Source organism: Nicotiana tabacum, chromosome 12, assembly GCF_000715075.1.
Source record: "Nicotiana tabacum cultivar K326 chromosome 12, ASM71507v2, whole genome shotgun sequence".
Classification (NCBI taxonomy): Eukaryota; Viridiplantae; Streptophyta; class Magnoliopsida; order Solanales; family Solanaceae; genus Nicotiana; species Nicotiana tabacum.
The window spans coordinates 73,309,595-73,321,505 of NC_134091.1; the positions used below are offsets into that span (position 1 = coordinate 73,309,595).

An 11,911-nucleotide genomic window follows, 5' to 3' on the forward strand; every position below is an offset into this window, starting at 1 on the left:
TGATTTTGGGCATGGATTGGTTATCGCCATATCATGATATTCTTGATTGTCACGCTAAGATCGTGACGTTGGCTATCCCGAGATTACCGAGGTTGGAGTGGAGAGGCTCCCTCGATCATGTTCCTAGTAGGATGGTGTCCTTTCTGAAGGCAAAGCGGTGGCTGAGAAAGGGTGCTTGGCATATTTAGCCTTTGTGAGGGATGCCGGTGCTGATACTCCTATAGTTGAGTAGGTTCTAGTAGTGAGAAATTTCTAGACGTGTTTCCTGGAAACTTGCCGGGCATACCACCCGACAAGGATATTGATTTTGGTATTGACTTGGTGTCGGGCACTCAGCCCATCTTTATTCCACCATATCACATGGCACCAGTAGAGTTGAATGAGATGAAGGAAAAACAACAGGAGTTGCTTGATAAGGGTTTCATCAGGCCCAATGTGTCTCCTTGGGGTGAACTAGTTCAATTTGTGTAGAAGAAAGATAGTTCTATGAGGATGTGCATTGACTACAGGAAGTTGAACAAGGTTACTACCAAGAACAAGTACCCACTACCACGTATTGATGATTTGTTTGATCAGCTTCAAGGTGCTAGGGTATTCTCGAAGACTGATTTGAGATTGGGGTACTATCAGTTAAAGATCCAGGCTTCAGATATTCTGAGGACAGCTTTTAGGACCCGTTATGTCACTACGAGTTTCTGGTGATATCTTTTGGGCTGACCAATGCCCAACATCCTTTATGCACTTGATGAACAATGTATTCCAGCCATATCTTAGTTTTATTCTTCATAGTTTTCATTGATGATATATTGGTGTATTCACGCAGCAGGAGGATCACGCAACTAGGAGGATCATGAGAAGCATCTGAGGATCGTGCTCCAGATTTTGAGGGAGAAGAAGTTATATGCTAAATTCTCCAAGTGCGAGTTTTGGTTAGACTCGGTGGCATTCTTGGGCCACATGGTGTCCAGTGAGGGGATTAATGTGGATCCGAAGAAGATTGAGGCAACTTAGGGTTGGCCCAGACCGTCTTTTTCTATTGAGATCCGGAGTTTCCTTAGGTTTGCTGGGTATTGTTGCCATTTTGCGGAGGGTTTCTCATCCATTGTTGCACCTTTGACTAGATTGACCCAAAAGGGTGCCCTATTCAGGTGGTCTGATGAGTGTGAGGAGAGATTTCAGAAGCTCAAAACTGCCTTGACTACAACTCTAGTACTTGTTTTACCTTCAGGATCGGTTTCTTATACATTCTATTGTGATGCTTCACGGATTAGACGTTGGATGTGTGTTGATACAGGAGGGTAGAGTGATTGCTTATGCTTCGCGTTAGTTGAAGTTCCATGAGCAGAACTGCCCAGTGCACAATTTGGAGTTAGCAGCCATTGTTCACGTGCTGAAGATTTGGAGGCATTATCTTTATGGCGTGTCTTGTGAGGTGTTCAAAGATCACAAGAATCTCCAACACTTATTCAAGCAAAAGGATCTGGACTTGAGGCAACGAAGGTGGTTAGAGGTACTTAAGGACTATGATATCACCATTCTTTATCACCTGGGGAAGGCCAATGTAGTGGCAGATGCTTTGAGTAGGAAGGCTGAGAGTATGGGGAGTATTACTTATATTCCAGTTGAGGAGAGATATTAGCATTAGATGTACAGGCTTTGGCCAATCAGTTCATGAGTTTGGATATTTCGGAGTCCAACAGAGTTCTTGCTTGTGTTGTATCGCAGACGTCCTTGTTTGAGTGCATCAAGGCATGTAAATATGATGATCCCCACTTGCGCGGTGCAACGTGGTAATGCTAAGGAGGTTACTATTGGCGAAGATGGGGTATTGAGGATGCATGGTCGGATATGTGTTCCAAATATGGATGGATTGTGAGAGTTGATCCTTGAGGAAGCCCATAGTTTGCGGTATTCTATTCATCTGAGGGTCGCGAAGATTTATCATGATTTAAGGCAGTACTATTGGTGGCGGAGGATGAATATTGATATTGTTGAGTATGTTGCTTGGTGTTTGAACTGTCAACAGGTGAAGTACGGGCATTAGAGACCTAGTGGTTTGCTTCAGAGGCTTGAGACTTTGGAGTGGAAGTGAGAGCGTATCACCATGGCTTTCGTAGTTGGGCTTCCATGGACCTTGAGGAGATTCGATGTTGTGTGGATCATTGTGGACAGACTAACCAAGTTTACACACTTCATTCCAGTCATGACTACCTATTCTTCAGAGCAGCTGGCTCGGCTTTATATTCAAGAGATTGTTTGCCTTCATGGTGTGCTCGTGTCTATTATCTTGGATAAAGGCCATCAGTTCACATTGCATTTCTGGAGAGCAGTGCAACGAGAGTTGGGCACACAGGTCGAGCTGAGTATGACATTTCACCCCCAGACGGACGGGAAGCCCGAGCGCACTATTCAGATTTTGGAGGACATGTTACATGCCCGTGTCATTGATTTCGGAGGTTCATCGGATCAGCTTCTTCCGTTAGCAGAGTTCGCCTACAACAACAGCTATCAGTCGAGTATCCATGTCACGACCCAAACCGATGGGCTACAATGGGCACCTAGTACCTTACTCAACTGAGTACCTATGTAATGTATCTTTTTTATCATACTATAATGAGTAAATGAGCCAAAAAGGCCGTCATGAGATAACCAGGATAAAACTTAAGGGAATACTTGACATAGGATGACCAAACATGGTATATAAACTTATACATGTGACATACGGGCCTATAGGACCGAAATGATCATTTGTACACTCAAAACCTAGGCCGACAAGGCCATACAATTATCCATATACATGACATCTGTCTACAAGCCTTGAAAAGTGCATACACGTCATAAAGGTCAGGACAGGGCCCCACCATACCAATCAATACATGTCCAAAGCATACTGACCAAATGGGCAACTCCAGAGCAAGTGGAGTGTATCAACACCTTCTGATGAGCTGATAGCCTACTAGGAGGATTGCCAACCTATCTATCGGGACCTGCGGCATGAAACACAGCATCCCCAGGCAAAAGGGACGTTAGTACGAATAAAGTACCGAGTATGTAAGGCATGAAAAGCAGTATATAAAAGACATAAAAGAAACTTGGAGTAAAGGACTCAACCTGTAAGTCTAAATAGCTCAGTGAATCATGAATCATTTATAATATCATGCATATGTGTATAAATATCATATAATGCACATGTATATGTATACATAACATCATCAAGCCTCTGAGGTCATCCCATCATATCATCTCGACCTCAGTGGGCGAAATCATCAACGTATACCAATTGATTAGGAGGTGGTGCATATATAACGTTGTAACCTTTTCCCATGCCACATGTACATATAAGATAAACGTATATAATGTCATCTGTTCATGGGTCATTATACATGTATAAATGAATGCAATGCATAATGAAGTAAGTCGATAAGATCTCTCAGAATGTAATAAGAACAATATGCCTTAGGTTAATATCATGAAATAAACTTTATCAACTTACATATTTTCTGAGACCCATGAACAGATGATATAATAATAGGACACATGGAGAATCAAGAACATAGGCACCCCTAATACTTCTAAGAATAGAGTCATTTGAGAAAGTTGCGCGTTTGCTCATTTCGTTTGTATCATAAGGATCATGCCAAAAGGAAAGAAGGGATAGCCTTAACATACCTTTGTCATTTACTTAACCACACGACATCAGTTCATCCCGTTAGTACTTCAATCTACAACAAACAATATGGGACCATTGTTAAGCTTATGGAAGCTAGAACTCAACACAAATGAGCGACTAGCTCGTCTACAAAATTTTGGACAACACCTCCCCTTATTCTTTTCACTTTTCTCAAATTAAACAACAAGACCAATATGTCCAGAATGTCAACAAACATATATACATCAATATCTAACTTTATATTCATTAGAATACATCATCAAAACAGTCCACACCATCTCACCCAACAATCAAGTTCTAACTTGCACTTGTCCATCCATACAACTTAGCTAGAACTTGAATACACTTCAATAGTGACAATCACAACATACTCAGGTCGTTCCTACTAATTTTCAGCAATAATACACAATAAAAATAACCTCATAACATTCCAACAAATTGCAGTAACTTAGAACTCATTTCAGGCCATTTCTTTACACGTTCGTATTGTCATAAGATAGCTAAGACTCCAATAAGCTCAAACACGTGAAGAAGAGAAGATTTCTTACCTTATGCAGCAAGAAGAAACCCTAGAAAAAGTCTCCTTTAACTTGAGAATGCTCACAACTTAGCAACAACATCAAACACGTGATCTCCACCACTTCTACAACACTTTTAATCAAGAGTAGGTGGTCTAACCTTGGAGGAGAGGGGATGTCTTGGGCTGTTTGGTATAGAAACGTTTGAGATCTTAGGATAGAAGATAAAACACATAAAAATCATCTGACATGATGGGGGAGGAATGAAACTTGAAGCCCTTTTCCAATTAGAACCCTAGTGGAAAAAAGGGTGGTTGTTTGGCTTGGGAGAGAAAGAGAGGATGCTGTTGAACTTTATTTTGGATGAATATGGGTGAAAATGATCAAATGTTGGATTTAACAATCCCTTAGGGTCGACGAAACTACTGCCCCAATAGCCCTCTCTTTAAAAATTTAGGCCACAAACACCCCTTTAATTTGGGCCTCTCATTTTTGTAAGTAGGTGACACACCTACTTGTCACCTACTTGTTTCATTAGGGTGTGTCACATGATGCCCTAATTAATTTAAGGGATATTTACACAAATAGACGGCCATATTCATTATTTACTTTTTCTAGCCATATACATAAATTATACATTAATTATACACAATTATAGATATACAATACATAAATTATGCATCTATTATACCTCCACCGGCTATTTTTAGTTTTTGTTATTGGATGGGCGGCTATATGGGTTAATTCTTCTTAATTTAAATATGTGTCTCGTCCTCATTTAATAATCACGACACGTGTTAAGTAGATCAAGCAAGTAGGACGGAAAGTAAGTTAGTGAAGCAAGCACGTCAGGTAAGCAAGCAGCTCATTTTCATTTATCCAAAATCTCCTTTCTCACGTTTAAGTGCATTCGTCCTCAACCTAATCGTGTATATGTTGAACGGAAATACGGGTTGTAACATCATTAAATTACTTTATATACTTTCAGAGAGGATCTCATTTCCGAGCTTACATCAATTGACTTATGACGTACTTTTGCGTACAAAAATATAGGGTGTAACAATCCAGATGGCTCTTTATGAGGCCTTATATGGGAGGCGATATCGTTCTCTAGTTGGTTGTTTGATCATGGGGAGGCTAGGTTGTTGGACACTGATTTGGTCCGCGATGCTTTGGATAAGGTGAAGTTGATTCAGGAGTGGCTTTGTACAGCGTAATCTAGGCAGAAGAGTTATACTAATAGGAAGGCTCGTGATATTGCATATATGGTGGGTGAGAAGGTTCTGCTCAGAGTTTCGCCCATAAAGGGTGTGATGAGATTCGGAAGGAAGGGCAAGTTGAGCCCTCGGTATATTGGCCCTCTTAAGGTGCTTGAGAGAGTTGGAGAGGTGGCCTACAGACTTGCCTTGCCACCTAGTCTATTGGGAGTTCACCCAGTATTTTATGTTTTGATGCTCCAAAAGTATTATGGTGATCCGTAACATATTTTGGACTTCAACACGGTGTAGTTAGATGGGGATTTGATTTATGATATAGAGTCGGTGGCCATTTTGGATCGGCATATTCAAAAGTTGAGGTCGAAGAATATAGCATCAGTGAAGGTTCATTAGAGAGGTCAGCCAGCCAAGGTGGCTACTTGGGAGACCGAGCAGGAGATACGGAGCAGATATACTCACCTTTTTGAGACTCTAGGTATATTCTTTACCCATTCGAGGATGAACATTTCTTTAAAAGAGGGAGAATGTAATGACATGGCCAGTCATTTTCAGTACTTTAGCCCCATTTCCCTTATTTGATGCTTTACATATGTGTATTTGTGGTTACGTGACTTTTCGAGGTGGTTGATTTGGTTTCGGAAAAGTTTTGGAGTGAATTGGGACACTTAGTCCCAAGGTTGGATGCATAAGTTATAAGAGTTGACCAGAGTTTGACTTTGGTGTAGATGACTTTGGAATGGAGTTTTGATGGGTTCAATAGCTTCGTATGATGATTTTGGACTTATGAATATGTCCGGATGTGGATTTGGAGGTTCGTAGTGTGATTTGATGCTTTTTGGTGAAAGTTGGAAAATTGAATATTTGGAAGGTTGCTAGGTTTGACCGGGAGTTGACTTTGTTGATATCGGGTCCGAATTTTGGCTATAGGAGTTGGGATAGGTCCATTGTGTCATTTGTGACTTGCATGCAAAATTTGAGATCATTCCGAGTTGTTTAGGCTTGTTCGGCATAAGTTCTAAATTTGGAAAAGTTGGATTAGTTTCTTAGGCTTGAATTGAGGTGCGATTCGTAGATTTTAATGTTGTTTTGGGTGATTTGAGGCCTCGAGTAGGTTCGTGTTTTGTGTTAGGATTGTTGGTATGTTTGTATGGGGTCCCCGGGCCTCGAGTGTGATTCAGATTGAGTTCGGACCATTTTTGGACTTATTGCATTGCTGAAGAAATTTTGGACTTCTGGTGTTTTCGCATCTACGAGGGGTTTGGCTGTAGATACGGCTAGGGAGGCGCATGTGCGAGTGTTAGCTTGGCAGATGAAGTCCACAGATGCGACAGCTGGGACGTAGGAGAGGAGCCGCAGGTGCGGACATGGGTCCTCAGAAGCGGAGTCGCAGGTGCGAAGGGTGATCTGCAGAAGAGGATGGTCGGGGAGTTAGTGGTTCCCACACCAGCGAAGCAATTTTCACAGATGTGGTGTCGCAGATGTGACTGAAGGACCTCAGGTGCGGATTAACTTGACATAATACATATATCGAAAGGTTTGGTCTCTTTCTCATTTGTGGAATTATGGAGCTCGGTTGGAGGCGGCCTTTGGGAGACTTTTCACTATAATTGAAGAGGTAAGTGAAGTTTATTCAATTTTGATGATAGATATTGATTACCCATGAATTATTACTCCTAATTTGTATGAATTAAATATGGCATTTGGGGGTTTTCGAACTATGTTATTGGAGAGTGAAATTTGATAATTTTAGGGTCGATTTGAGATTGAAATTGGATGAAACACATATATTTGGACTCATATCGGAATGAGTATTCGAAATTTGTGAGTTTGGTTGGGTTTCGGGGTGCTAGCCTGGGGTTGACCTTTTGGGTTGACTATATGATTTTTGTTAGAGATCTTAGCTTTATCATTTGGATTCGGTTCCTATGGCTTTTATTGATTATATTAAGTTTATTTGGCTAGATTTGGGTTGTCTGGAGGATGATACATGCGGGAAGGGCTTCTTAGAGTACTGATTTGGCTTGCTTGAGGTAAATATCTTACCTAAACTTGATTGAGACACTAATTTCCTAAGTTATTTGTGATAGCTCTGTGTTATGGGTGGCACATATGTGTGGGGTTGAGCCCATGTGCGTGCTCCGGGGTATTTATCCATACTCAGAGTAGTGCTTAGGCTATGATATACCTTGAATTGATTGCTAAGCTTTATGTTATGATGTTTCTCATATTTGTAACCCTATTGGGAGCTATTTGATCTATGTTTGAGGTTACATAGAGGTTAATCTCCTTATTAAACCTTGATAATTTCTAGTTCCATAATGAAATTGCTGATTTGAACTATGATAGCACATTTTATATATGCATACACCTTAGCATGTCACTTATACCAGTTCAGGAGTACGAAATATGATATTCAATGATCATATACATGTATTCTTGCATATTTTCTTTCTGTGTGATATGGTTTGGACTGGTAGCACGTGATCACACTATACGGTTTGTGATATTGAGCATGTGACATAGATTGTGTTGTTGTGTTTGTGACCATGCCGGGAGGATTGTATTGTTGTGCCTATGACCACGCCGGACAGATTGTATTGTTGAACTTGTGACCACACCGGACGGATTGTGTGGTTGAGCCTATGGCCACGCTGGGTGGATTATGATATTGAGCATGTGACCACGCTAGTCGTATTATGATTATTGCACGTGTTATTATGATTATTGCACGTGTCTACGCTGTGCAACGTCTGGATATGGATCCGTTTTCCTAGGGTCACCCTCTCATGTTTCTTATTGATGGTGTACACGTGGATTGAGAAAAACTGATCTGTGGTTTGGTTGAGTATTGAGATTTTGAGGAAATCTGGCTAGTGTTTGTTTTGGTTATTGCATTTCATCTTTACTTGTAATTTCCTTGGTTATTTACCTGATTTACTTACATATAATTTTATATGCTTGATCATTAACTGAGCAGAGCACTTAAGTAATTTTGTATACCAGGATGGTTCTTTCTGTGCTTTATAACTTGATCATATTATTGTTCTGTACTTGTTGAATCCATGAACTGTATAGGTTATAGTGAGTATCATTTATAATTCTTACTTTTATTACCTCATGGAGGTAAATTATGATACTTGCTGAGTACATGGGGTTGGTTGTATTCATACTACAATCTGCATTTAATTGTACAGATCCAGGTGTCGGACCCAGTCATCAGTATCCGAGGCTTATAGCTGAGTTGACCACCGGGAGACGAGGTCGAGCTGCATTCTCGACCGTAGTCTTGGCGTCTCTTTCCATATTGTACTATTGTCTTTATTTCAGACAGTATTATTATTTAGCTTTTCAGACTTGTATTTCCGTTTTAGAGCTCATGACTCTATATTTACCAATTCTAGGAGATTCATCATGTATTGGCGAATATTATGTTATGTTAAGGCTTTAGACTTGTATTAATTTTGTCATTCCTGCTATTATGATTCATTATTGTTATGTCCGGCTTGCCTAACAAGTGCGTTAGGGGCCATCACGATTTTGGATCGTGACAGAACCAAAGAAAAAGACTTATTACATACATAATAAAGCCTAAGAAAATTTCATAGCAATATATGATTAACATTGCCAAATAGTGAAGAATAAGATACAAGATGATATTTTGTACTCCCTCCACTTCAAAAAGATTGTTCTAGTTTGACTTGGCACAAATTTTGATAAAGAAGGAAAAACTTTTGAGATATGTGATCTTAAATAAGTCATAATATTTGTGAGGTTTTAAACTTTTGACACTTATGATCTTAAACTTGTTATAGCATCTGTGTGGCTATAAATGCTTCTTCATATTAAGGAAATATTGCAAGGTGCCAATCTTTTTGAAACAGAGTCATAAAGAAATAATGTCAATCTTTTTGAAATGGATGGATATTTATTATGGAAGATATGGTATAAACTTCTACCAAAATACCTATATAGGAGCAATTTACCAAAAATCTTCCGTAAATCATCATATTATCATTTTCATAAGCATATTCCTTCGTTTGCTCGTGCTATTTGTGGTATCATATACTCCTTCATGCTTCCCAAGCAATACAGTGTTTTGATAAATCAGAAAAAGTGATGTTCCATGAAAGTCAAAGCAAAATTACCTGGCCACCTTCTCGCAACTATACTATTAAAATTTTGTGCAACACGAAAGTATTGAAACTATTTTTTTTTTCTTGTTTCTATATGAAGTATTCACTTAGTTATCCATTATCAAGTATTCCATAAAATTCAAATGATACATATTGCCGTTTTTAAGAGGTATAATTAAGATCGTAGTTGTGAACTGACTTTTGAATTTCTTAAAAACGTGACTTTTGAATTTTCTTAATGTTAAGAAGAATGGTTTTTTCACAATTCATTGGCTGATATAAACAAGAACTTCTATGTAAGAATGTGGCATTTTATTACAAGCCACCAACAATTAATTCTATAGTTCAAATAGTTGGTTACAAAATTAAAGGGTCACAACCTTTCAAGGACGAATGAAATTTATACATCAATATTTATTTAGGTTAATAATATTAAATAATACTTATTCAGAATTAAAGTATTTAGGTTATTAAGAAGGGTATTTTGGTAATTCAACTTTCAACATTTGATGTTTCAGTATTTATAATAATATAAATAGATAGATATAGATAAAAATATAAAAACAAAATAAATAAGTACTAAAAAAAATAGAGTAAGTGTGTACAGCTCTCTTTGAAAGTTAGAAAGGGCAAAAAGGAACACTCTCTTTCCTCTCCTCTTTTTTAACAAAGCGAAAAATAGAGAGGAAAATATTAACTCTCCCTTGAAGATGCAAGAGAGAGTTAGACAACTACTTAATCTGAATTACACAAATGCACAAGTCTATTCTACTTCAAAATTAACTTGGCATTACAATAAATTTCTTCTTGTTTACAATCCTAAACATGTCTATGCTACTGAAATTGAAATGAGATTTTTTCTGTAATATTCATTCATTTATTGCGCCAAAAAAGAAAATCCAATTATGAATTTTCCACTTTAATGATGCTTCTTTCATCTTGTACATTTATCTTCACTAAACTGTGATCATGCTTTCTATCTTTTCTTTGTTTTCTTAAGAGCTTTTCTCTAGCATTTCCTTGTAGCTACACTTTCCAATATCAGTTTTCGACATACTAATTCCAATTGTTTTGCTTATATCTTCATGAGAACCAAACATTGGTGATGAAATCGCGTCCTCAAATGGATCACAAGTTGATGAACTTGCAGGACTGATAGCCTCTACAAATGCTTGAATTTCTGACTCAGTAACCTTTTTCTCATCTACCCCACATTCTGATTTTTCATTTGCCATGATTTGTACATGTGAAGAATCAGTGTTAGGCCATTGGTTAAACAGTTTAGCAGGCAAATCCGATTTAACTGTTGATTCTTGTTGGAGATATTGATCATTGTGATTTACATCAATTGTTATCTCCTTCTCCCTAGCATTCCTGGATCCCCAGTGAGTCAAACACGAAATCCAGAAATTCAACCACGCTATAAGTTGGAATAGTGCCCAATCAAGAAATGGTACCTGGTGAATAAATATTGGCAACTTTTCCATGGAATCATCAAATTTTCCTGGTAGGCTTTCTGCAACATAAGCTAGCTCATCCATCTTATCGAAAACTCTGGATACTGGTGGAAATAACTTTTCTACTATAATTTCTGAAGTCAGTATGCAATTATCTACAAAAGAGACGACTAATAGCCATTGAAATTGCATTGTGTATAAAATTGGCATTACATAACTCGTACATATTGCAATTTTATCTATTATTGATCTGATAGGTCCATTGAAGTCCTCTGTTTTTTTGCAGGCAATGTGGATAATTGCAAAGATTGAAGCTACACAGGTGTACAATGGACGACGTCTTGGCATTTTTTTGCTTTCTGAATTTGATCCCTGAAAATTCAAAATTGAATGTGATTTTAAGGATTTTGGGTCTGGCCAAATTTAGCTTAAAAGAATGAAATAAGCAAGAATGGAGAAAGAGATGCATAACATACAATGTACCTTGGACGTAAATGAGACACTGCACTTGACAATTCTTTCAGTAATCCTCCACACAAAATTGAGAATTTTCATGTTTACATGTATAAAGTGAAGTAGTTTTTCATGTTACTTTTGTTTTGCTTTATATTTTCGGTGGATTAAAACTGTTAAAATTTGGAAAACAGTTGTAGAAGAAATGAATATAGGTCTTTCGGAATTGGTTGAATCTAGTTGTGAGTTGTAGGTTGGGATCAATTGTAGCAATTCTACGGTTTTGAAAGAGCTCCAACATATAGTTTAGCCATCCGAATATTTCTCGCAATTTCTTTCTCTTCCTCTATTATTTTATTTTTTATAATTTAACATGCCTATTTTGGTGGATCATTTAATTAGTAAGTAAATCGAAATCTTTTTGCTTTGGTCAAACGAGAATTTAAATATAAAAATCTTAGAC

At 38.2% G+C, this 11,911-nt stretch overlaps 1 protein-coding gene across 1 annotated transcript; it reads right to left on the reverse strand.

The window, feature by feature from the left end:
* Window positions 1–10,292: 10,292 nt before the first annotated feature.
* Window positions 10,293–11,660, reverse strand: LOC107775298 (uncharacterized). Its single transcript, XM_016595018.2, has 2 exons — window positions 11,479–11,660; window positions 10,293–11,367 (listed from the first exon to the last, which is right to left on the reverse strand). The coding sequence occupies exons 1-2, from the start codon at window positions 11,548–11,550 to the stop codon at window positions 10,534–10,536; spliced, it is 906 nt and encodes a 301-aa protein (XP_016450504.1). The 5' UTR covers window positions 11,551–11,660; the 3' UTR covers window positions 10,293–10,533.
* Window positions 11,661–11,911: the final 251 nt, after the last annotated feature.

Bases quoted from the DNA above. Each gene is read 5' to 3' on its own strand.
- LOC107775298 (XM_016595018.2), bottom strand. From the start codon at position 11,550: ATGAAAATTCTCAATTTTGTGTGGAGGATTACTGAAAGAATTGTCAAG. The intron at 11,368-11,478 runs GTACATTGTATG...TTGAATTTTCAG, and splicing joins GTGTCTCATTTACGTCCAAG to GGATCAAATTCAGAAAGCAA.